This window comes from Copidosoma floridanum, unplaced genomic scaffold (assembly GCF_036245765.1).
Source record: "Copidosoma floridanum isolate Cflo_tuat_1 unplaced genomic scaffold, Cflo_Japanese_pri ptg000009l, whole genome shotgun sequence".
NCBI lineage: Eukaryota > Metazoa > Arthropoda > Insecta > Hymenoptera > Encyrtidae > Copidosoma > Copidosoma floridanum.
The window spans coordinates 8874091-8902055 of NW_028321886.1; the positions used below are offsets into that span (position 1 = coordinate 8874091).

The window sequence follows — 27965 nt, forward strand, 5'->3', positions numbered from 1 at the left end:
ACAACAGCAGAGTTAGACAAAAAAAGAAAAGGAAAAAAAATATAACAAAAAAAAAAAAAAAAAAAAAGGAAGCCAAATGGCGCCGCGGCGGCATGGCAGTGGCCACGGGGCCGGCCTCCTCGAGGTAACCACTGCTTTTCAGCAGCAGCTCAGTCAACGCGAGCAGCAGCAACAGCAGCAGCAGCAGCATCATCACCATCAACATCATCAGTTGCAACAACGTCAGCTCGATACTCTCGAGAGCCTCGGCTTGTCGCACGTACTCGGCTCGGCGATGCTGGGCCAGTGCTGCACACCGAGCGAGTGCCTGCGCGGCGACGCGTTCATCTGCGCCCCCGGAAGCCTTCATCAGTCCGACCAGCAGGACTACATCAAGGTCAGTTGTAGCAACGACGCCTGCACGGCCGGCCAATTCATGCACCGCGAGTGCTTCGACGCCTGGGAGCAGACGCTCCTCGTTTACCTGAAAAGTTGCGGCAGGGCGCGCAGCTGGTCCGAGCGCCAGCGCCAGCAGAACCTCTGGACCAAGAAGGGCTACGACCTGGCCTACAAGGCCTGCGCCTGCAAGTGCGGCCGGGGACACCTCAAGAAAGATCTGGATCAACAGCCGACCAGCACCGAGCAGACCACCACCACCACCTCGGCCGAGGGCAAGAAGAAGAAGCGCCGCAACCGGCAGAGGCAACAACAGCTACAGACCTGCATCATCAGTCCGGGCCAACAACAACACGGGATGTTTAAGCAACAACAACAACAACAACAACAACAACAACAGTGCAACGACGCGCATACCATCAACGAGGCGCGCTGCCGCGCCGGCAGTCTCTCCAGCACCGGCTCGACCTCCCCGCCCAGCGAGACCAGCACCAGTCCGCTGCACCAGCCTCAGATCAGCTCCAAAAGGAGGAACAAGGTCGAGTTCTTCGGCGATAGGATCAGGTTCGTTTTATTGATTATGCCTGTATCGTCTTTTATAACGCATCCGACGATTGCTCGCGATTGCCTAATAGTTTCCAGGGTAATCGATTGTTTCAATTTTTTTTTTGGTACAGCGACTCGCCAAAGTTGGTGTTTGTTTGTCGTTTCGTATAAAAAAATCCTTGACGCCTTGACTCCGTGATCAACGTTAACAATCGCCGCAGCGCTGGTGTATGGTATAATTCTACCATAAAATTCAGGGTGTCCGTGTTTATTCACTTATTGGCTCACCTGTCACCTAATTTTCAGTGCTTTCGAAGAAGATAAAACCTCCCGCGCGAGTAACGCAATCCGACGCTGATGTTTTTTTCTTCAGTCTCACCGTCTCCCTTGAACCGAAGATATTTTGTTTTCGTCTCGATCGCAACCTTTACCACCAGCTCGCGTGTACCTCCATGTACATATACACATGCCCATGTTTTTCGACCCTGCGAACAGGCATTATATTATATATGTATTGGATCCGAAACTGCGCCTAAAACGGAGCAGAATCGGAAGAGGGGGTTGTTTGGCAAGAGAGCTCCGAAAAGTGCACTCCCGGTATATATAGGGGCCACCGTAGGTATATACTACTGCGCATTAGAAAGCAGCAGAGGGATAAAGGGATCCTGAGCGCTTATACATATAAATTATATATACTACTACGGGTCCTTATTTGGAAATCTATATTATACGATGGTGTATAGAAGGAGAAGAAGAGTGGAAGGGAAAAAAAACATTTCGCGGCTCTTACGTGGCCGAGCTCCTTGGTAATAATATACCTATAGCAAGCGCCGGTTGCACGTATATAATATATATGGATCCTTACGGAACTTTGGCAGCAGGGGAGGACGAAAAATACTCGTATATCTACGCACCCTGGGACACTTGATACGTTCTTAACCGCATTTTTTTACCTTCCTGTAGGTCTTATGACTACTGTATCTTTTTATTTTTTTGTTTCTTTGTTACGTGCATCGCTTTTTTTAGATACAATAGACCGAATGCGCAACAAGAAAGAACAAGTGAAAAATATTTCGTTTATCACTCCCAATTTGGGCTCGTTATCGTTTTTTACCGCATTTGGTTGTATATATATAAGAAAACTTCTAATGATGGATAAAAATCTATTTTGGAGCCCCACCAACAGTTTAAACGTTTTTTAATGAGGCACGCTTCTCAGAAAATGTTTTTATTTTTCTTTTATAATTACCAAAAAAAATTTACGTCGTATTGTGTAATGACTAAAATCTTTTTAAATAGTGTCGTATTGAATTATTAGTTTGCTCGAATCTAAGTTTAAAAAAATTAAGTAAAGTATGATAATTTTGAAAAATGAAAAAACAATAAGCATTTTTATCAGCCTCCACGTGTATCTCAATTAATCATAAAAGTAACAATTGGATTAATCGTCAATTAAACGTATACGAATTCATTGACGAACGAATACACAAGCTTTGAAATTATTCATCCCAAAATGCATACATACTTTCTTATCGTGATAAAAAAAAACGTGTCGATCGCGCGTTGAAAAGATCTTCTCAAATTAAAGAAAGAAAGAAAAAAAAAAGGAATTAATTTACAGAGATAAATATGTGCTCAATAAATATATTCAAATCCCATATCAGCGCCCCGAAATGAATTTCATCTCCGTGGAATTTCTCACGCTATAAACAAATGTAATTATTTTTTATCAGAGTTACATTAAAAAATTGACTACACGCATCTCCATGACTCATCGAGCTTGCATCGGACAAATGCAAACGCGGGAAAAAGAGCCAGGTGGATTTCGTTGCGATGCCATGCAGATTATACATTAAGCGTAAGGTTATACGTGCACGCGCAATAAAACTGTCATAGGAAACATTAATTTGATACGAGTACAAACACATGAATAAATAGCCAGTGCTTTGTCGGCCTCTGGTGGGACTCGATTCTCTCAATTCACTGGTATACTCTATAAATATTATGTACGTATAACGTGGTGGTAATTGCAAGCTGTGATATTCGTGCCATGGAGTGAATCATGATCATGTGCACGTATATACACAAAATCTCTGTTATATCTCAAAAGCTACTGTTGCCGATGGACATCACTTTTTCGCGCTGCATCGGTACATTTTAGAGAATCAGGCCCATTTTCGCGCTGCTCCAGACTGTTGAGAAAAAAAAGAAAAGATATCCCTACTTGATAAAGGCTCATAAAAACAAAAATAGGTATACTTACTCCTTTGCTCGCACATGTAGCCATATACCCTCACCAATATGCGCGGAAGGACGCTCTCGTAAGCATATTTATTCTACTCGTGGCCTCTGCATCGTTTCGATAGGTATTATACGTGAGTATATGGAATACAGAAAGCACTGCGAAGCGCTGGGAGACGAGAGAGCGAGAGAAAAAGAGAAACTACGCGAGTATAAATACGGGAAAGGTTTGAGTGCGGGGGACAACGTGGGCGCGGAGACGTTGGGAAAATACGCGAAAGCTACTGTACAACTGGATGGTTTGCAATATAAACCGTGCCTATAGCCACCCACTTCGCGTATACACTGCTTTATGTAGGTTTGTAACCATAACCACCTCCCGCACATGTATGAGGAGAAATCCACAAAAAGTATCCCGTTTTTGTACACCCCCCTTTTCCGCGATTTACATGCTGTTGTTATATCTGTACACATCACACATATATACAGGTATAATTTTAAGGCGTAAATCGTGGAAAAAAGGTGTTACCCTTGTTCAAAATTTCTTTCTCATGGTACACGAAATTACCAAGTAAAACGAGCTCTACCTCGAAGGTTTGCCTCGAAAAAATTTTTTTTTCATCACAATGGGGCTCAAAAACAGGACTTTTTTGTGGATTTCCTCATGTGCACACCCTCTACCCGCGTATCGGTAAAAGAGGATGCAAGAGTACTTGATAGTACTATATATACTTGTACGTGCACTGTGTTGGCTGTATATATTATATACCTGTACCATTTATACTCAAACGCGCTGTTTTTCTATACTTGGTATACTTATGCTTACTTCGTCTCGAAAACCCGTCGTGTTTATGATTGTGCAGCATACCGCGTTGCCATTATGCCATATATATTATATACCATCGTGTTTTTGTGCGCGCGCGGGTGCAGCCCGACATCATCTCAAACGCTGCACACACACACACACGCGCACACATATGCACCACGTAAGCCCCGAGTCGATTTTTAGCCGGGCGGAGAAAGAGAGAGAAAAGCTCGTCAAACCGGACTCTCCCGGCGTCGTCACCGACTATACACCACACACTCTCATGATGCACTCTCTCGGCGAGTCCGGTGCATATTTTTTCATCCTTTCGGCCTCCCGATAAAATTGCCCGTATCAATAAATTGTATCAACCGGCACAATATAATATTATGTGTCCTCCAGCCCACGTAAAAGTCGGACTTATCTCTCTTTCGCCGGCTCCCCCTTCCCCTGCCGGACTCTCTCGTTATGTTATTGTCGTCCAAGGCGTTGCGATGATAATTAAAAAAAAAAACACCGGTTATCGGTGCATTTCTCTCTCCTCCATTGTAATCGTTTGTTGACTAAGAACTCAACGGTGCCTTTTGTTTTTTACCCTCCGGACGAGACATCATCCATTTGTCTCTCGAAATCACGTAAATTACAAGTGCAGTATCCTCCACCCCAAGTACATTCAAATGTACCAACTCACCGAGTGCGTATATATAGGATTGATGGACTTTGGATTCAATAGCATCAGGTGCAAAGAAAAAAGTCGCTTCTCGTGAAATTCACTACTGCCGAAATCCACCAAAGGATATACAAGTATATACTTACACAAACACGCGAATATGTAAATATAAACTGCACGAAATTTTTGCACGTGCAGAGGAGAGTGTATATGTATTAAAAAAGCGAGAGGGCTTGCCGAGTCTCCTCCGGCTGCTATTTTCGTCTTTGTCTCGTTACGTGGGTATATATATATGCGTATCCTTTCAAGCGGCGAGACGACCGGTTACACGATGGCCAGGACGAGGGGAGACTACAACATGTACCTATACCTGTATAGGCACAAGCGAAGAATCGTTCGCTAAAATGTATATGTGTGTGTGTGTGTGCGTGTGTCCGCGTAATCGAGTTCTTGCATCGGAGGCCCTCTCGAACCGCTCGGGTATAATTGCGAGGTGACTGCTTTTTCGGGTCCGCTGTTGATAAAGTAACGCGCAAGCTGCAACAGAACTTGCCGAGTCCTTCCTCTCCGTTGCACTGCGTCGCAAGAAGAGAAAGAGAGAGAGAGAGAGAAAAAAAACACAGGACACGCGCTCTCTCGAGGCTTTCGTGGCCTTGACCGTGGCGTGCACGTATGGTGTGCTGCAGTTCTATATATGCATTAGGGGGCCCCACATATAACTATGCAGGCGGCTGAGAGGGCCCTATACGTATGCTAAGCCCGGCTCGCTCAAGGTCATCCCATGATGACTGACTCCCCCTCGTAGTCCCCCCAAAGATTTTGTTTTGTACCATTATAGATACGGTATTAATGTTTGTGCCTTTCACGGTTCCCACACGCTTTTGATTCTAACCCCCTCCTTGCCTACCCTTCATCCGTCCTTCTGCTCCGAAAGGCGCAGGGAATGCAACGCGAAGCCGCTGCGTGGTACAAGAGATGGTTGGTTGGGTTGGACGCCACGCACGCTATCGCTGGGTTATTCAGAAAGCCACATCTCTTATGTCATAACATATATACATATATACATACTCGGGTGTCCCACCATATCTCTATACCTTCCTTCTTCTTCTTCCTCTACTCTCTTCACCCGAATACTAAAACTATATCTGCACTCGGTGCAGCTGCTGCACTGTCACTCTTGTTATTACTCATGATTTCGGTGTTTTTCAACTCGTACCCCTGCATATATACCTACTTACACATTATTCAGCCAGCACTTATGTACGCTGTACCTACTTACTACTTCCAACGAGTTTGCTTTTTCTTTTTTTTTTTTTTCAACCATCGTTACTTTTACAAATACAATCCTGCATCACTAAAAAAAAGGGTTGCACGTACCTACTACGCACATTGTAGCAACGCGTAAAAACTATATGGCATCGCAAATGGGGAGGAGGGTGTGTATGACTTGATCGAAAGAGATGAGGCATCGATGTCTGACCTTGAACTCGCCCATATATATACTACGTCCTAGCTCGCACGTCTGTAACCCTCTTTTCGTCCTACTCCATCTCTCATACTTTGTCCAAGGACATCTTAAAGATGACGGTGTACTGTAATGTTGTTTTTTTTTTTTTTTTTCCCTCTTATTTCCGTCAATTTGTTTCTTATTTTGGTTTACCAATCCATTGCGTTAATTACCTTTTTTTTTTTTTTTTTTTTTTCTTTCAAGTTATCACGTGCTTCCGCTGTAACCTGTGTCTCGTACGCGTCTAATTAAAGAATAAACAAAGTTAGTATAGATACCCACACTCCTCCTCGTTAGCCTTGTCGGTCGAGCTCGAATTAACATACAATTCAAAGCACTTTTCCACGTTTCTTTGTGTGTAAGATAATCTTGTTAATTTCACACGCTTATCTACACACGTACAAGGTACACGCTGAACATATAGTTATTCAATAGATTATGTTCGTTTGATTCTTTTTTTTTTTCTTTCAAAATCAATTTTCAATTTTCAAAAGATGATGATAAATACATCAAGACTACGATTGTGACTTATCTCAATTTACTGTCTACGATGATAATAGGCCAAACCTATTAAAAATATACGGTTTATCGCGCGTTTTTCTTATTTTTACGCGCTTACGCGACTTTGCATTATTTTGACAAACGACATGGCGGTTATTTTTTTTTCTCATGATCCAAAACGGGTGTGTCGTAGAAGTTACAAAAAATACATTATTATTTCGGCAGCGGGATTCTTACTCATTGTTTAAATAAAACTGGCCGTGCATAATTGGCGTTTTATTTTTGTGACCCGAAAAGGTGACGTTGTTCGGTCTGAAACTGAAAAGTCACGGGCTCCTGATAATACGATGACGCCTCGCACACAAATAGAACGTATATATGCGTGCCCATCAAGGCCAATGTCACCGCAGCTGTACCCTATACTCCCCCCTTTTTTTCCCCCCTCTCGTCCCCTTCTACAGACACCTACTCTTTTGGCTGTTATGCGCAGTAAACACGAAATCCATTTCAACTGCGTAGTTTTCTCATTTCCTCGATTTTTTTTCTCTTTCTTTTATTTTTTTCCTTCATAAATTTCTTTCGCTCTTGACATAAATAAATATTCACGTGGTTTATTCATTACCTTTTGTTCTATCCCAACTATACTGATTTTTGACAACAATCGCTGTTCTCATCGATACATGCATCGAAGGTACAAATTCTCTTAAAAACACTGGATGAAGTACATTTTTTCCTAACTTCTACAAAAAAATTTTTTGTATTTGTCAATTGTGCTGGATTAATTGTTTTCGTTACATTGAATGTTGAAACAAAAGAAGTTACGAAACATCTTCACTGTATAGATAAAGTATATAAAACACGATGAACTCATAGTTGTCATCATTAGGGATACATTAAAAATATTCAGTAACTGCTTTACACTTCAAGTGAAAAAAGCATCGGATAAAATTGTTGAAGAAAAATGAATCTACAAACTCTTGTGAATCACCAATGCTTCATACAATTTCATTTCACTTACTGATTAAGTACCGCTCCTTTTCATCCGGGATGAAAAAATTTCTTAACAGTCCCACCACTGAATTAGGAGTTAAACTTTAAGTAGAGTTGATAACTTTTACCGTCAACGATCGAGTAGCGTAATCCGTATCAGGATAAGAAATCAGCATCATCTCCCTCAACAGATACACATAGTTATCGTTATAAGATTGAAATCTAAAAATCGTAACGAGGAGGATAAATTTGGTAATGGATGAAAATTTTGTTTTTCAGGCAAAGCTGTGGAGCGAACGGAATATTTTCTCGTCGCATGGACTTTAGCGCGTTCAACAGCTTGCCACGAACCAAATTGAACTCCTATCACATCAAGGTGAGTTCCCATTAATTGTAAAATGATAATATGCAAAAGAAAAAATTTCCCCCCCTTGGACATCTCTATGTATGTATCATGACATTTACTCGTGAAATAATTAAACGTTGCCTTTTTACAAAACGCACGTTAGATCTGTTAGTCTTGGATTAAAAATTTTAGTTGCGTACACACATCTAAACTAACGATATTGGATAACGCAAAATCATAACTTGAGTGAAATTCCGGTAGTTATAAGGGTATCCTTTTTTTGCAAGCCTAACTCTTATCATTTTACCATCGTTTGCCATGTAATAGTATAGTACACTTACTATCCGTTTTGTCCATTTGTGCGAAACTATCCCGAAACATCGCACACTCGAGCAAGGGATTCTGTATAGGGCCAAAGTTTTTCCCTCGCGGTGCTGTGCGAAAATTGCGTAGGTGCCGAGTTATTTACGAGCTTGCGGGTGTCGAAGCTCCGGTACGGTGGCCACTGCCAAGATAATGTTCAATCAAAGCCCCGCAGTTGAGTAATCGAATTTCTTCGTGGAGTTTAATTATAGGATACATATAAAAAACAAAAAAAAAAGAATTCATCAAATACAGCCCCGAGTAATACAGGCAGCGGATGACGATGTCGTTGCGGGAGAGTGAAAACGTAGTGGAGTCGAAAAAAAAAAAAAAAAATCTTGCTGTGCTCGGAATAGATTTACGAAGCCCCTTGAATGTATGTATATAACGTATGATGTGTACGATCGCTTTTGCACGTACGCGCGCCTACATCGCGGGAGCGCGAGCATGTATTGGAGCTCGGCCAACTCGACTGCCGCTCCCCTGCCTTTGTCCTTTGACGTAATGCAAAATTAAGATTCCCAGCAACCGCGTCTTTCAAATAAAAAAAAAAAAAAAAAAACAACAACAACTCGAGGAAGAAGAAGGAAAGAAAAAAAAATCCGTAGACTCCGATTTCATTAACATTAACGCGTACACATATACATCTATTATGTAGATTGGCGCTGTTACGTGCTCTATCGCGTCAGACGCGGACTTTTGTCTATACACTGTAAGCGCGTCACCTCGGGCGCGCAGGTTGCAATAATAATATAATTACACACACATGCCTACAGCCAACTTTGATTCGCCTCGCTTATTTACTTGAAGCGAATACCCAAGTGTATAATAGTAATGTAGCAAGTATTTATCACTCGCCGAGTGCTTTAGGCATTATAGCGCGGACTATCGGTGTCCAATTGAGTTTTATCATTATACAAAAAAGGCGAATTGTATAGGCATCTGGAGTTATATCGTTCCGTATTTCTCCATTTAATGTTTTTTCCTCTTTTGTACGTTTGCAATAGATCATACACTGAGAGTAAAAAATAATGAAAATTACGTTGCTATAGAACGGTAATCTGGTAGTGTTCGGTCGTCTAGAGACATTTTTTTACTATTTGAACAATAATTTTTAGTGTTTAGAACAGTAACGTTTTTGTTGTAAGTACAGTGATTTTTACCGTTTGTACATCAGAAATTATCGTCCAAAATAGTATGAATGAGGTTGGCAAGAGTAAAAAGTCCCTAGACGTCGAAACGACATCAGGTTACCATTATCGCACGGTAATTTTTATTATTATTTTTTTCTCTCAGTGTAGAGAGCCGTATCCATCGGGCGTATAAAAGGTACATACACACACTCAGCAGCAGCGGTTCAGCTTTAAAGCGACGCCGTCGCGCTCTTTGTTTCTACGGAGCGAAGAAAAGTCCGTGATTCGTATATAATATATGGGAGTCTGTCGATACAGCCACTGTTGGCTTATCTATATAAATATACACTTGGTTCGACTCCGCGGGCTTTTGTTGTAAAAAAAAGTGCTGCCAGTTATTGTCTAGCGAACCTGAAAACACTCGGACTTCATGATTATATCGTTAGGCGAGGCGACAGATTTCCAGAGACTCATTGCATCCCCGATGAACCATCATCTTATCGGAGAGGGTGCAGTATAAGTCACTAATACCTCGAGCTTGCAATCAGAGTGCAGTGACGAGCGAAGCACGGCTGCAGCGCACGCACATCCTCTTTAAGTCTGGGGCCGGGCGGAGGGTGTGTGTATATACACACACACACACGCACGTATAAAGGGTACGCGTTGTCGTGTGCAGTTACACGGGTGCGTATATATGTATATACGTGGGCGCAGCGAGGGCTCAGGGAGGGATCGTTGTGGCGCAGCTGACGAGCCCCTCTCGGCGCGCACGTACACACAAATAAACACAAACGTCGGGCGCAGACGATTATATCGACCGCGTCTCCCTCCCACGCGCGCACACAAATACGCCCGAGCAGGGGGCGGCCAACTCGATTTCTACTCCCCCGCGTCTGCTGCTTCGTGGGGCTATAGCCGCCGCTTCGGCCTTGACTTTCCCTGCATTTCCTGTACCGCGCGTCTCCAGGGGTGACTCTATACCTATACCACCCGTACGAGTATCGCATGCGTATATACAAAACGCGGCTTGTCTCCCGTTGTCCCAGAGTCCTGGACGCCATCCCCGCTGTCCGCGACTCATCTGCTATACCGTATCACTTGTGAATTAATCGCGTTTGATGGCAATTTTTCGTTCGCGCGCGCAATAATGTAGCAGTACCTACAACAGAGAGTCTCGTCTCTCTCGCGTCGGCGCCCCTACGCGTGGGTGCTCTCGTGCTATTAGCTTGCTCGCTGCGGCGTGTACGCACTCCTTCGACCGCGAAATCGACCGATTTTTTTGCCATGTAGTTACCGGTAATTTATTATCATTTTTTTTCTTTTCCTTCGTGATCTTCGTTCTTCGGCAGTAGGTCGTGTGGGAAGGGGGGGAAAAAAAAAGAGTGAACAAAAGTCATTGTTTCTGCACATGATCCGTGCGTCGAATGAATGATGTACGAGGTGAATGATCATTTTGTACGCGGAGGCGCAGTTTAGGTAGGGTATCGTTTACGCGCGCGGGATTAAATAACCTTGCTGTGCAGTTCGTATCGTGTTTGCGACTCGTATAGTGGTGAAATTGGCAGTGAAAGCATATTGAAGAGAAAAAAAAAAAAATATATATATACGTATACCGGTACCCGACGCAATGTCCCTCTATGTCTGGGGGGTTCAAGGCTATTCAATTATGGTTAACCGCCTGTTGACTGGCTCCACTTTTATTGTTATTATTCCTCTGCTGCTGCTGCTGCTCATTCTTCCTCCTACTTCGTCTCCATCGAATTATGTACAGCAATAAGAGTTACGAGAGAGAAAACTTGTTTCTAGCTGCACAGGCTGGGATTCATTCGGTTGTAATATCCAAGGCGTGCTCAATTTTTGAACAAATTCCTCGGGTTTTCGCAAAATCCATTTTACGGTATAAACTGGTTTCAACTAATGCCAGATGTCCTATCAATTTTTATTATGGCTCGGTACCATTATTGAAAATTAATTAGTCACGTAAATTGTACAAAAACACATTTCCGCATGAAGAAAAAAAAACAAATCAACACTAACAATAACAGAGATATTCTATATACTCTACAGGATAAGATACCTCCTACTGCTCGAATCAAAGTTAAACGTATTACTGCGTACTAAAAATAAACGATTTACATTGTGATAACGCTTTATCTACCGATAAAAAAAAAAAAAAAAAAAGGTATAGGTAAAGTAGTTCTGTCTATAAAAACAAAACAAACAAGCCCACGATTGGAAAAAAAACAAAGAAGCAGCAGCCTCCCAAGCATTTTTGCATCTTTCTTTTGAAAACAACTCGGGGTATTTGTAATATATATATACATATACGCGCAATACGCTCGAATGCGTCACACAAACTTGATTGATATAAGATAACACAGTAAGAAGTTTTTATTTGGCACTAAGGACTCAGAGGTCCTGTATAGTGCTTGACATGATGAATTATAGCAGATACATTGTTGTACAAGCGTTGAAAGTGCAAAAACAGCCCTCACAGGTAACGCTCAAAGAAAATATCATATAAAACAAAGAGATAATAAAATAAAATATATAAATAAATAAAAAATAATTAAATAAAATAAAAATATGCATAATAACAACACTGATGTAATAAAAACAGTTCATAAAAACAGTAATGGTCAAGTAAAGTGTGATAAATAAAATAAAATGGAAATACAACGAACAATTTTAAGTTAACAGTCAACATAGATAGACCACTACACAATTAAAAGTATAGATCACAGCTTTAAAAGGCACACTCAATGTACAGTTGTTATCAGCTGGCGGGGCAATTACTGGGTCGAGACACCGCGAAAGAGGTGCTCTCGGAGACGAGTCCTGAAGCGGGGACCATAGGCTAGCCCCCTGATCGCCACGGGTAAGTCATTCCACATCCTGGAGGCATAATTTATAAACGAGTGCCTGTAACACTCGGTTCTTGTATGAGAGACAAGCAAGTCCACATTGTCCACATGTGTTGTATAAAAGATTAGACGCGCGGCGCTGCACGTGAGTCGGCAGACTTTTTTTTTTTTTTTTTTTTTTTTTCGCAATAGGCGAATGAACGACGAATGATGCGGAGGAGGCGGGAGTGCCATAGATGCGTCGTAGGTATAGTGCATTAACGAACGCATGATAATCAGTCGACGGGTATGTACATAACAATACATATAGCCGCAGTCGAGTTTGTTTCGTCATTCGCGCGTCCGAGCACCGCGTCAGGGTCGACGGCGCATTAGGCTAGGTCAGTACATCTAACGCTAAACAAGATTTGTATAGTCTCGCTATTATTGGCTCCGCCGATGCTCTCTCTCTCTCTCTCTCTTATCCATTCGCGAATGCATATATACATATATGCGTACACAAATAATAATATGCGATATGACGCTCCCGCGCTATCCCCTGTTTTCTTCCTCCTCCTCCTCCACCGTTGCCACCTCATATCTGCGATAAGTGCAGTTTGGTTGTTTGTAGCACTCCCGAGAGAGCCAACAGCCAGCCGCAACACTGTTGCTACTCGTCGTGTATTTTATGTATTTTATGCGTCGTGCGTATTATATATTATTTACTCGCTTTTATGTACCCATCACGTGTAACAGTCTTATCAGGTATGCTAGCTCTGTTTAGGTATTAGTTATTACAAATCTCGATAGCCCAAATCTCGCGGGAGTGTTTTTTTTTCCACCCTCTATCTCTCTCCCAAGAGCTTATCGCCGATCGGAACGAGCGAACATTAGACAGGTCGGATGCTTCGCTTCCTAACACACTTTTACCTTTTGTACAACTATTACTTACGGGTCATCGGCACACTATACGTGCAGCTTAGACTCGTATGACAGGTATATTATAATAATAATAAACCATGAGGCGTTTTACCTTGTAATATATATATATTGTGCCCCACGGTGGATCATAATGGTGGTGGTGGCTTTCGGAAAAGAGAAAGAATCTCCCCATAAGCGCTCAGGTGTGTAATTATAAACAATGACAACAAGTGTATGAATATTACAAGCTATATAGGGTTAGCGTGGGCAGAGAGATAATATATACACCTTGCATTGCCTTATACCATTGATATATAGACGGAAACATATAGCGCTCCTCGAGATGTTCATGAGTGTCATTTCTATGCCGGTCGTCGTCTTTATTTTTTTTCCCGTCCTCCTTTCTCGTCTCTTCCTTATAACTCTTTGTTTGTCTCGGCACTCGTACAACTCATAAACGCCGTCGCCGATTTTTTGCGGTCCGCATGATGACTCCGATTTTTTTTTTTTTTTTTTCCTTCCTCGTTACGTAGCCATGTGTACTTGTATGTCCCACGCGAAGCTCAGTCGGACAGCTGTAAGATGAAGTATAGCGACGCTCGGTTTCTCTCGCTACTGTTACGTATACATACGTATTAGGTATAATTGTCGGTGCATCTGGTGTGCCAATATGAATTTGTTGCAATTTTCCCCTTTTTTGGGATCGAACGATTGTTTTTTTTCTTCCTTTGATCATCGAAAGTGACAAAGACATACGAGAGAGTTTCATCCAGCCTCCCCGTTTCCACTTGACGTATAGCCAATGAGATCAAGGGAGGGGGATGATGTAAATCAGCATCACACGCGTAACAATCGGCGATTTACTATATCTCTTACATACGCGTACACGCTAGTCTTGAAAGATGAAAAAACAAAAAGCCGGACACGTGCACATGACATGTGTGTACCCGCTCGAGAAAAAAAAAACTGCTGCGCGCATGTATTATATACGCGTGGGAGAGAGTAAAGGAGCGCACATGTGAGCGCAAAATTAATAGAAGCCGGTCCGTCGGAGCCGAGACAAAAAAATATACATGTATACGAGAGCTGATGTCTCGCACCGGTTGTATATATATGTATCAGCGGCGTTACGCACACTTTGTTGTTGGCGCAGCGTTTTTCGTGCCCGCTTGCCGAGCGAAACGAAACTGCGCTCTGGATTTCTTTCCCGTGGGAAGTTTGCTGCTCGATGTACACGAACCTGCCTACTTTCTTCTCTCACCGAGCCGCGAAAGGCACGAGAAAAATTACAAAGCCACGCGGGGGTACTCTGTCGCGGACGGTGAGGACAATTTTTTTTTTCTCCTTTTTTTGCAAAGTATGATGTATCAACTCGTCGAAGATCGGGCAAGTTATGCACGGAAAAGAGTAAACAAAGAGGGTGCTCTGGATGTTGTGGCGGTATATTATACATTCCACCAATATACGTCATTAGCTAGTCGATAATTTCGTTTATAGGCGCACCCGCGATCCACTTAAATCCTCACCGCGACGTAAAATGGATCGAAAAATGTGTATGCATAAAATATGGCGAGGCGTCGTCGGACCGGCTTGGCGGGTGTTTAAGAGAAACGCACCCACGGCTAATTTACAGCCCCTCCTGGCACCGTATACTCCATTATATTCACGATGCGATACGGAATCGCGTTCGCATGGCCATGGGATCGAGGCCGAGTTTGGCGCGCGTATACTCAATGCGTATGTATACACAAACATATATTATTACGTTATACATACGTGTACATGTACACCCGGCCAATCTTGACAAATGCAGTGTCTGATGATGACTAATTGTCGCCCTCTATAGAGATTAATATAAAATAGAGAACACGCGGATTGTGGTCGAGCTAATCGTGGTGACGTTACAGGTATACGGGGATTCAACTATTTGTTTTTTTTTTTTCCCCTTTTTCTGTAAACGAGAGAAATGAGCCGCATAATCAAAGAGTGTAGTATACATATAGCAGTACACGTGTCTCGTGAGCGGCGACTCATCGTGAAAGTTGACCAGCACCACAGGCCAATCAGTCGATGGTCGGCGGAAACTACTATATACGCACTATACTGCCCCAGAGCGCACCGCGAGCATTTTCCCTTGGGGCATTGGCCGCTCCGAGCGCTCATCGTCTCCTCCTCAGGGGCATACAGATATTATATACACCCAAATGGCTCATCTTGGACCATGTGCAGGTGATATTTCCCTCGTCTTATCCGTGCATGAGGGCGTGGCGTGGTTTATCATATCTGAGAGCAATTAGGTTCCCCCCCCCTGCCTCCTCCTATACAGGATAATACGAGCGGGCTATATCTCTCGCTTATTTTCGGCGTCGTCCAGCAACAACGACAATACTTATGTATGTACGTGAAAAAAGTTGAACATTTTTCTCCCCAAGATTCGACGTTTACTTTTAAATGTACCTGGACGCAAATGTCAACAGTGATTCGTTTCATAAGATGAGAGGGAGAGGCGACGATCGGACGACGCCAAGGGGTCAGCGACAACAACGGCAGATCTCTCCTCTCGGCTCTGTTTTGCAGAGTAGCGGCCGCGCCTTGTTTCCGCCACGCGCGCGGGGCAGTAGACGAGCCAGTTATAACAACACCCATACAGTCGTCATCTCTTGATGCCATGCAACAGCGCGTCGCTACATTATCATCGGCTTTCATAAATAAACCAAGGCATAAATAAATTTACATCGCCTCCCCCCCCTGCACTCCCCCCTAACCGGGTCTCCGTGTGTGTATATATTATATTGTACGCGCGATATCTCGCATTTGCCTTGTGCTGTTGGGTCATTGGCGAGTGCAGCCGATTGTTGTTGTCATCCCTTACCGTTTTCCGTACGGTTTTTTTCTTTTTTTTTTTTTTTTCAATACAATTTTTTTCCAAAAATAAAATGATGAAGCGTTTGGGATGGATAAAAATAAATTGGCTATGATTTGCAACGCGGTGCTTGCCATGATTTTTCCAAGTAATCAAAGTACATGGCAATTTGAAAGAAGATCAAAACGATTTTGAAGACTTTACGATAAACTTTCATACCTTAAATGTATTGTACTGTTGGGCTGGAAAAAAAATTAATTTATTTTTCAGTATTGTGTTGTCAATAGTGATGAATGAAAAAATTATTAAAAATCCATAAAAAATCTGTGCCCAGGTCTATGATATATACATTACATGATGTCCTTTTAGTCCGATGAGTTTGAATTTGCACGGTGTAGCTAATACGTGACCTATTCAACACCCATCAAAAGTATAGCAATACCCGAAATTGGAAAAAAAAATTCAAGGTCTGATATTCGTAGGTCCCAATCGACCGTCAAAGTAGCCCGCGCATGCATGTGTGTATGTATATTTATGTAACCAGCTATTAAAAGACAAATAGCACAACCCCTGTTATTCCTCATCTCCGTCGGATTTATCTTCTCCCTCCGCGTAAGCGTCCACGTGCGTGTGCGCGTGTGATTTTTCGTAAATCATTGAGCTTTATTCGAGCGCTGTTGAAAAAAACAAAATGGAAAAACAATGATAAGCCCCGGCTGATAAGACCCGAGCGGAGGTGGCCTGCTGGTGTGTGGATTGTATTTTAAGTAATAAAGCGAATCATCGCAAACGCTTATCTTATCGACCTTTTTCTCTCTTTTCCTTTTTTTTTCTTTTTTTTTTTTTTTTGCGCCCATCTTCACCGCCACCGACGTTGATAGGGGTAAACAAACATTATACAATACTTTTATTGTTTATCGTACAGGTTGATCGGTATCCCTTTCTTTTCCCTTGCCGATTTTTTCTTTCACGGGTTAGTCGAAGAAATGAGCCACAATCATCAGTCGGTCACCGATCTGTGCCGATTTTTCCCATCCGATCACCCTTCGTTCATCCAAGGGACGAAGAAACCCCGCGGCTCTGGTCGTAAGATCGCAAAATCTCCCCCAAAAAGGACATGCATCGCTTAAAACCCGTGCCGCGCATAACGATCATCTTACGCATCGCCGATTTTTTATTTTTTCGTTGAGGCGAAGGCGCAGACGCACGTGTCAAGGACGCTCGGTGGGCACAATGGGCGAAATTGTTCGGCTCTCCTCTTTATACCGGCGTTCTTTGGAGAGCAAAGGGAAAAAAAGCACGATTATGTGCGCACGTACTAAAACAGCAGAGATTTAATTCGCCGCAGGTAGACGAGCTCAAGTTTCATCTTTGATCCCCGTGACACACGGACGGGATAATGCATCTGTTTTTTATTTATTTATTTTTTTTTTATTTTGCACCCAAGAAACAGTATATGGCGTATGTACGCGTCGGATCTGCAATCGGCGTTGCTGCCGGTCACGTTGTCAATGCACACAGGCGAGAGCTGTCGCGCCCATGCATACAATGGAGACCATTGTCCGTTGCTTTCGCGCTTCACTTCGCTTCGCTTGCTTTTCGCGCGCTCGGCTATCTGCTTCTCCCGTTCCGTCTCCGTGATGTTTACGCATCTGCGCTATCGGCCTCTCCCCCGTCCCCCGCAAGCCCCTTTTTATTTTTCGTTCCAACTCGCGAGATAGGACATGGGACTTTATTGCTATCTCTCGCGACAATTTGTGCGCCTACGAACGTCATGTATATGGGTGCCGTGTTATTTACACGTATATATACCTATCGGTCACCGTACAGGAACATACAAACGTGTATAATGAACTCGGAGCGAAAGTATATAAGTACACGCGCGTTTCGAATATTATCGGTCTTTGCAGCGAAGCTGAAGTTGCGTCCGAAGTATACTTGTATTGGCGCGCACAATCGCTTTAGCCGCTTGGTAGTATAGGTGTACACTTGGCAGTGCAACTTCGTACTATGCTGCATGTTATACGAGCGATAAGCTGATATATATATATATGTGTGTGTGTGTGTGCAGGCATAGACATATAGTACCTCCTTCCTACGCCTAGACAGTTGGCGAGAGGTGAACGAACGATTTTGCGTCCAACCTTCCTACTTCGTGTACAGCGCTGCTGCGGTGCTGGAAAGATAATTCGAATGCTAAAAACAAGAAAAAACAAAAAGAAATGGTTGTTTTCGTTTCGGTAGTGCAATCGCAACCGGGGCCATTAAGTCCCGGTTTTGGATATGGTGTTGGTGCGCCGAATACTATTTTTTTTTTTTTTTACTACATACCGAGGGCACATCAAACGTCAAAATGACAGGGAAAACGCCCCGAGGTATAGGAAAACCATTTAAAAGATATCATTTGCAACGCTTTACTGGAGCCGTTGAAAAAATTAAAAATTTTAGTAGAGACATCTGTTTCATCTCGCGATCACCCAACATTTTTATGTAACATGTATACAGGTACACGTGTGCCCCACGTACACATGTATGTAACATATAATCCCGTTTGCTCGTCCCGTTCTCGTATATAACGTTAACTAGTGTCGTTGACGAGCGCAATTCATCGCGACGAGCTCGCAAAGTGTCATCGACGCCCAACGCGCACTACCTATAAATTTTTCCAATGTGGATGTACACGCATAGTCGCAGAGACGCTTCGTTATGGCTCTCGTTTCACGCCCCACGCCGTTTCCTGTATGCATTTGCGCCTCTCTCGATGGTTCTTCGATGTAAGAATGTACATTACATTTTTTTTTTTTTTTTTTTTTTTTTTTTTTTCACGCGACCGAGAGCTGCTAACCAGATGTGCACATAGTACACAAACGTTACAGCCGCGTGTTTTGTAACTTGGGCGCATATATATACCTACGACGGCGAGCTTGAAATTCCGTATACATAGCCTCTGCAACTATTCCGCAAACGCGTGTCTCCGGGGTTATTTTCATTACACTTGGCGCAACTTCAAGTCCCGTCCACGCAGCTGCGCTCGTCCTTTGCTATTATCTCCCTCCCTTGGTTGGATCATAAACAAACTGTTGGGCAACGCTTCGCTATAGTTTTTTCACGACTCTTTTTTTTTTTTTTTTTTTTTTTTTTTCCATCCGTGTACCGAAAAGTACCCACGTGAAATTAAAAGTACAGAGACACGTGATGATGATTTTTGTATGTGTAGGGCACAAACTCATCGCCGAATCGTTATCGGTAGAGGTGGGTGGCTCGCGATTTCCTTACGTATTCGTAAAGAGCATAAGTAAACCCACGAGGAAGGGACGAATGGGCCAACGCGAAGGGAGGAAGGAACAATGGAATTGGCTCCACCGATATTTTATAACCCCGTGTGCGCAGCAATGACAAAACAGGAGCGGCGACGCGGAGAAGAAGGGCGTCATTGTGCCCCCGGGCGCTAGGTGTTTCATGCCCCGGTGACGCATTGTGCCATTCGCGCGAAATGAGAGCGGCGGAGGAGAGAATGTATTGTTATGTCCCGAGAGCACGCGACGCACTCGCGAATCCGAAAATTTTCGCCCACCGCTTACACGTACACACGTACATACAACACGATACAACGGCAGGGGCAGAGGTAACAGGAAGTGCACGTCCGCTTTTTTGCTCGTGCAACAATGGCGAGACAGGCGCCGGAGAACTCGCTTTTTTTTTTTTACATATACCTGTGTCGAGTGTAACAATGTTGGCCGTGACCGTGACGCGGGTGCGCCGCCGCCGGGTTTGTTACCTGTCATGGGTGTACATGTATGATGTGTATTTGCAACGCGTTGCTCGCCCATCGAGATCGCGGGTCCTCCCTGTACATTTACGGTGATTGATGGAAGTTGCACAATATGAGAGTACTCGGACAGAAGGACCAATACAAGTTTCGATTATGAATGCATCCGCGCGACGTATAGCTCCCACCCCTTGATTGCGCCCAACCAACGGATTCGCGTGCGAAAGGTGCATCAAGTTTCTCGCTTCCGCGGCCGAAATTTCGGGCTTCCCTCCGTGGCAATAAATAGCCCGCCCCGCGCGCAGCGGAGAGAGATACCCCGGCCAGATATTACATAAAAGTATATACATACAGCTAGCGCGAGCCAGGGCCGCCGTACGTCTTATCTGGTTTCCGGCAACGCGTGTTCCTTCTTCTTTTTTTTTGCCAATTTTCGGGTATATGTGCTCCTCGTATCGCCCCTGCGACACGCGTTGCGTTCGTTCGTTGTATACACTCGATGTTTTGTTTGATAACACGTGGACAGAGTATAAGTAGAACTGGTGCAATCGAAGGGAGATCGGCATGGAAATATTTAGCGGAAGCCTCATCCTTTCTTCCACATATAATATACGTTCCCTTTGCCCGTCCCTCTCTCTCTTTTTTTTTTTTCATTTTCCCACAGATCTCGAGGATCGAGTCTCCCGGAGCCGTTCGTATATGTATATGTAAATCGCCAGCCCCTCCGGAGTCGTTCCCGTTGTGTATGCAAATGACGTTAATTACCGTGGAGTCGGGGACCTGAAGGGGTTGCGATGTAAATCTCACCTCTTTTCTCCTCCGCTCGTTTTCAGCTCTTCCGCGGCGGGGGTCTTGCCAACTCGGGGAAACAACGCGGTGATGGCCACACTGGGGCGACCGAGAGCTTTGGAAAATAATTGGTATATTGAGGAGAGAAAAATTGCCGCGACTCGTTACTGACAAAATAATGCCCGAGGGCTTGTGCAAAAAGTATCGCAACACGTTTGGTACACCAATAGAGAGGTAGTTCAATTTCGTACATGCACATGTACGTTGGTGGCACTCGATAGCAATAGTAACTTACGGCTCCTCCACGCAAGCATGTGTATCATTTAATGCACGTGTTAGCTCGAGATAACGTGATGGGTTGACGGAAAGAACAGGGCGTGTCACGAGAGTCGTTGCTACAAACCTCCCGTCTCGTCTAGCGTCAGCAGCGCGGGTGGTTTCCTCCAGTTAGGTGGTGGTTGGATTTAATTAAGCTGAAATGTTACCATTGTTGCTTCGAGCCCTCTTTTTTTCCAATGAGCTGAAAATGTCGCAGCATAAAGTGAGTCGGAAAAATCGTAAACCTACAGTCAATCCTGGAATATGTGTGACTTGAGGGGACTGCACTCTCCTAAAGTGTACATACCGTCTTGCAGTGAGGTGGGAAAAAATAATCAAGAGGAAGCGACAAGGAAAGCTTAGAAAGATGGAGAGAGTATATTATAGGTATACATTTCTTATGCCTGTGATGTGAACAAAGAAACCCAAGAAAGTTCGGGGTTACACCGCGATGAGACCAAAAAAAAGGGGGGGATCGAGCAAGGCGAGGATGCGGAGTGAAAAATACACGAGTATCGAGTAAACGGGCTATATTTTTTCTTCGTATGTCGTGCTTACGACGAGCTTCTTCTTCTATCGTGTATGCGTGTTTATCGTATGAATTAGCGCAGTACTGGTTTTTTTTTTTTTTTTTTTTTTTTTTTTACCATCGCGCGAACAAAGGACACGGAAAGAGAGATAAGTAGGAACAGGAACAACATAAGGGATGCAGGCATATATAGGAAAAGCGCAGCAGAGGAGAAAGACAAAGAAGCTGATCGGAGGGAGGGTATAGGGTGTGCCTCGACGTTGACCCAGTACTATACTGATAGGATGCCGAGTCCCGGCCGACGCGTGTCCTTTTTCCCAGCAGTTCTCCGTCCCTTCTTTGTCCCGGACAAAGGAAAATCATCCCCCTCGTCACTCCCCGCCTGTATAGCTCTCTGTACTGTCACTCGTAATGGCAAGCCTCTACTTTGCACGCGCTTTAGGGGGTTGCCGCTGTCGAGGCCCGGGTTGAGCAACGCGCACTTCTGTGAGCATACTATACAGACATAGTGTATGATTGTTGTTGGTTTCTTTTTTTTTTTTTTTTCATTGCAATTGACTTTATTTATCAATTTTTTCAACTGTTTATACCGTGCTCGGTCCTTTGTAACATTATTCGCAAAGAAGACTGCGCCTCCTACTTTCTTTTTTCTCTCTCTTGAAAAAAAAAAAAAGAAAAAAAAAAGAACTCCTGTCCTGCCTCGAGCTGTTTAATTTCAGCTCGTACGTCAGTGCGATCGCCCCCTCCCCGCCCCTTGCACTTTGAAGTTTGTCCACGAGGCCTCGAGCGCGTCAATATTTGCTACGCACGAGCAAGTTGCGCTTTTGCGTGTACACGAGTGCTGCATGTATATTAAGTCAAGGCACCTCTTTTATTGGCCACAACTGGCTGGCATTGACAATCCCTGTAGAAAATATTGCTATTACGTATATATGATAAGGAAAGGATGTTTTCCTTTGAATTTCTCCGTACGCAGGTCCAGACACGAGAGACATGTAATATAATATATATGTATAAAATACAATATTGTGTTCGTATACATAGTAATGAGTTGACGTTTGTTCTCGTGTGGGTTGCAGATGGAGGACGAGGGCAATCACGGCAACGACGACACCCGATGCTTCATCCTGTCGACCCTGGCGGCGCTCCAGTGGCCCAAGGTCTCGTGCGTGCTCTGCCAGGTGAAGATGCTGGTCTTCGACAGATATCCCCTGGTCGACGGCACCTTCTTCCTCTCCCCGAGGAAACACTCCATCTCCTGCGCCGAGGTCAGTCGATTGCCTTAATTACCCCCCCCCCCCGTCCGTCCGTATCAAGTAAAATTTATTTCACAAAGCCCCTCTATAGAGTGGGTGCAATGTGTGTACAAGAGGGACACCCAAAAAATTAACAGCTCGCGCGTATGGTGTTTTTTTTGTTGTATCCAGGTGAAGGTCGAGGGCCGTACGCAGTACTTGTCGGCCGTGTGCATGAGTTGCCTCGAGGGCAACAGCGGCACCCCGGCCCGTTGCCGCTCCTGCACCCAACTTTGGGACGGCTCCAGCCTCGTACTGGGCACCATGTACAGCTACGACATATTCGCCGCCATGCCCTGCTGCACCGATCGACTCAAGGTGAGCCAGCCCAGCCCACCTCTCCTCCGTCCATCGCTCGTTATATATACATATACATACACCACAACAATTACGCCTCTTTCTTCTCTCCTCTTCGTACGTATACGTGTGCATGGGTTTTATCTTGATTGACCCACAAACCCAACAACAATCATTTTCATATTTCAACTTAAACTTAAATCGGGCCGAGGGATCTTTCCCCCGTTATTGCGTCGGGCAACGAGTGCCGAGGGGAAAAGACACGGCTCCTGCACGCTTTTGGTATTTTTCTTTGTTTTTTTGCAGTGCAACAGCTGCCAGCAGCCCTTGATCTATCCGCACCAGCGGCTGAACTTCTACTCGGACTACAGCCGGGTCTTCGCCTGCCCGCACTGCCGCGCCGTCGACGCCCACTTCGTCAAGCCCCTGTCGGCCTGTTACACCCGCGAGCACTTCCAGTTATACAGCGCCTGGCCCTAACGGCTGCGCCCGACACCCCCGGGTGCCGTCCCGAAGGAGCGGACGGTCCTGTCGGCCAGTCCACTGTTGGCCCTCCTCCGGGCGAGTCTGCTCTAGCCGCTGCGTTTGCCCGACCAAGCTTGGGTTCGTCAGTGTCCTGTTACGATCGGCAACTAAACAAATAAGAGCTGTCGCGGTACTTGAGGCTCGAGCGCCTAAAGACGGCCTATTCGTTGAGCCCGCACCGATAAACAGTCGCGCCGGGATCACTATACATACGTTACTTTTTTTTTTTTTTTTTTTTTTTTTTTTTTTTATTTAGGAGGAAAACGCCCGGTAGTCCGGGTCGCATCTGCGGATTCAGTCGAGAAAATATTCGTACTCTGTTTCTTTTACGTCACCTCCTTAAACAAATTTTCATGTTGACATGGTTGAAAAATTGTTTATTATCCTCCGATTCATTGTTTTTCAGGTTTTTCCGACGATTTAAAACAAAAAAAGAATGTCATGTAGGACTGAGGTCAGAATGACAATTTTTGCACTACTTCGAACTTGAAATAATTCGTATCTCGGATGGTGGACACTTTAGAGAAAAATTTGCAAGATACCCAGTTTGCAGTAAATCGTTCCGAAAATCCAGGAAAACGTTTATTCCGAGCATAATAAACTTTTGAAATTTCGCACTCGTAAGTGGCAAAGCATTTTTATCTGAGATTGCACGAGAAAACCCGAGTGTCAATATTTTCTCCCAACGAATCCGCCGATACAACCCGGATGTGTGCTGTATTTACCAGCGGAATTGCTCCTCCAAGTCGACTCGGCGCGCAACTATCCCCCTCCGCGTTGCATTAATTGTTTGCTCGGCCTCAGCCCGACTCTTCCTGTGCATATTCATGTGTTGGGTGTATATGGATTTACGATGACCAGAACGTTGAGTTAGAAAATCACTCGCAGCTTCGACTATTACTGCTGGCATGGTAAATAAAGTTGCACGTAAACTCTGATCGACCGATTCATGTATTTTTAGTCTTGTAGTATTTTTTTTAATACTAACTCTTACCATTTATTAGGAACAAATTGATCGCCATCTGTATTTATGGTAGACCGACAACAAAGGGTCTTCCAGCTTACAACAGTCGATTGGTGGAGATGGTTTTTTTTTCTTTTTTTTTTTTTTAAATTAATTTATTTATTAACGTAACATAGCGAAAAGTATTCGACAAGTCTTGAGTGGGTATTTGGAAACCAAAGAAATGAGACATAAATTGACAATACGGGCCTCCCCATTTCCGCGTCGGCTTGGAGTAGCAAATCGCGCAACGCACGCGGCGTTTTCTGGTCGCCAACGTACAAATAATATATAATATATGTCTGTATATTAAACTTTGACGGATTGCAAATTCAGAGACTGCGATCGAGTCGTGCGAGTCAAACTGACAAAATTCTCCTTCAATTTAGACAAAAACAAAACTATGAATACTATCGTTTGTTACTTAGTACGTTGTGGATCACGTTGTTTTTTTTTTCTTTTTTGTTTACATTTTATTAGTCAAATAAATAATACGTTTAGGCGGCCATGTTGTTTTGTTTATGGATCTGCGACCCGCGGTAAACACAGTTATTTATATATATATATATATTTATATCATCACACGATCCACGGTGTATTACATGTATCCACTCGCCAAGCTCGCCCCTGCCTCTCGAGCGGTTTCTCCTGCGCAACTTCAAGTTCGATGCCCGTGAGTACGGACCACTGTTGTCCGTGGTATTTTAGATAGAAGTACGCGAAGACCTAGTCAGATGTTTTCGCCATCACTTGTAAATTATTAAATGATACTAAAAAAAAAAAAAAAAAAAAAAAAATTGGAAAAGCCCAAGAGATGCAACGCGAGCTTGTCGAGACTTGGAATGACACTTGAAGCAAACATTGGAAAAAGATAAACGAAGGTTGGGAAAAAGGATTTGGTCTAAAAAAAACCAGGTAGTCGAAGAGAAAGGATAATAGTCTCTCTTGGCGATGCTGGACGTTGCTGTCCATCTGTGTAGCGGCCGTCTTATACATTTACGTACTAAATGCCGACAACGACCCCAAATCCCCCGGTTTGGCTGTTGAGGGCGTACCCATTGACTTACCAATGTTTTAATTTATAAGCACACACGCGCGCGCGCGTAATCACTTCGCTTCGATCTGTAAAAGTGCAGTTTTCTGAAAATAAGCCTTGGGTGAGAGCAAATTAATTTTGATGGATCACGCATACGAGCTAATGATAACGAATTGAATCTTTTGACTTGAAAATAGGTACAACGTATGGTGCAGCTTCAAAGTGACAGTGTGCAATGTATTCTGCAAAAAGGGTCAGAAACATACATAAAAAAAAAAAAAAAAAAAAAAAAAAAACAAAACACAAATTTATCTCTACACCCTACATTTATATAGTATAATCAGTAAGGGTTTTGCATTTCTCAGAGTGCCAAACAAAAGCTTTTATTGAACGAAACATAAATTTTCACTAATTTTTCGGCAATTATTGATATAGTTTTTACCATTGAATGAAGCCACTTTACCTCAACCAAATACTTATTTTATTAATCTGTGAAAACTTTACCGTGTGGATCATAGTTACAAAGTCAAAACTATTTAAAAATAAATCGCCATCAAAAAAAAAAAAAAAAAAATGTAGTTGTATAAGAGCGTTGGTTATCACTATTAGTTTCAATTATTAGTCAGAGATAGACGTCTCCAGTGAAAGACACACCAGTACTATTTGAATTAAAAATTTCTGTATGGGTACATTTCGGCGTTAATTTTTTTTTTCTCGAAAAATGTAATGTACAAAAGTTAAAAACTGTTTTGATAGGTTACTTTACCTAAGCGTACAGTAGCGACCAGAGATATTATAGGGAGAAGAAATGAAAAACAAAGGAAAATGACGTAAAGCGTGCGTTGACAGATTTATATGAATGATTTTAAAAAGTTAGTTAAGTTAAGGATGAGAGCAATTTTAAGGATCTACAGGCGGAGCATACTTATGTGTGCGAGAAACGTATACATGTTTTTAAGATTTTTGCGCGAGCGTAGCTCAATATATCTGGTATATAGAGTTGCATTGCTCGAGTTTCCTTTCTATCTTCGAGTATACATAGATATATACGTATATAAGAAAATAACATTAAGTCTCCGATTTTCTATTTCAAATGTCGTATTTTACAAGTGTATGAAATGTGTTGATCGATGTGTTGTAATAAGATTTTTTCTGATCTTACCCGTAGATTGGTTAAACAGTTTTTTATACGTTAAAATGATAATTTTTTGCGTGACGGTTTAAAAAAAAAAAAACTCATTTCTTTCCTAACGAGCTAGTATTTACCTTGCCTATTCAAATTAAAAATTTTAAACCTTAGCTCGTGAGAACAGAAATCGAAATAAGAGTAAGTTTTGTATTCACGTTTTTCTAAGAGATTTATAAGGCTTTATGATACTAAAGGTGTAAAGGTGGAGATAAAACACGTAGTTTAGTTAGTCATGTATACATGTGATTGATTTGCCATACAAATTACGTTTATTTATTTTTAATAAATATACTCGAATTGAAATAAAAATAAAATGATAAATATTGCAAAGATATTCATTAATTTTGCAAGGTTTACTTTTTTGGGTGGGAAATAAAAAACTAAAGTAATTTTTTACGTTATGGCAAATTAGTCACGTATACGTGGTTATTTGAACGGCGCCTCATCAAGTTTAATGATAGAAAGAGAAAAGGAGAGACAGATATATATGTATACACTTATAAATACACATATACTTTTGTCTCTCTACTATATTCGATAAAATAAATAATGGTGTTGTGTCTAAGTTGGTATTTGAAGGTGAAGAAATAGGATTGTGGATAAGTTTTTGTGGTTAAACTATATGGATATAGTTTAGAATAGCAATTTTTAATCATTAAATCTAAAGAAATGTCTTAAGAAAACAAAACAAAACAAAAAAATACCTGACAAAATTTTGTGATTACTTTTCAAGTTTTTCATAACAACGTTGAACGTTGACGAGAGATCGCGTAGGTATGTCCGTGGGAAAGGGATAATGATGAAAAAAGGATTGTTCGATCGAGTTGGCCCTATAATGACTAAAGCTAAGTGACATGCATTTTATGCGTAATACATATATTTATACGTGTAGACATACTTGGATAAGGCAGACATAAAAAACACATGCCAGTTCTCAAACTTGGGCACAGTTATTTCATAGATTTTCGTTCAACAAAAATTTATTTTTGCCAGATTCAAAGTACCGTGTTCAAAAATTAGTTATTACAAAAAAAAAAAAAAAAAAAAAAAAATTCAACCCGAATAGCGCATTAAATTTTTATCAAAACAATTCGAAATGTATCCGTGCCCA

General features: G+C 42.8%; 1 protein-coding gene across 2 annotated transcripts; it reads left to right on the plus strand.

The window, feature by feature from the left end:
• Positions 1 to 58: 58 nt before the first annotated feature.
• On the plus strand, positions 59 to 27899 carry heca (hdc homolog, cell cycle regulator). 2 transcript variants are annotated; one of them, XM_023389257.2, is made up of 6 exons: positions 59 to 706; positions 800 to 939; positions 7915 to 8011; positions 22589 to 22777; positions 22937 to 23122; positions 23408 to 27899. In XM_023389257.2, exons 1-6 carry the CDS (start codon positions 77 to 79, stop codon positions 23579 to 23581), a joined length of 1416 nt encoding a protein of 471 aa, XP_023245025.2. In that variant the 5' UTR covers positions 59 to 76; the 3' UTR covers positions 23582 to 27899. The 2 variants fall into 2 exon arrangements, with proteins under 2 accessions (XP_023245025.2, XP_014206561.2); XM_014351075.2 differs by having other exon boundaries at positions 59 to 939.
• The last annotated feature ends 66 nt before the right edge of the window (positions 27900 to 27965 follow it).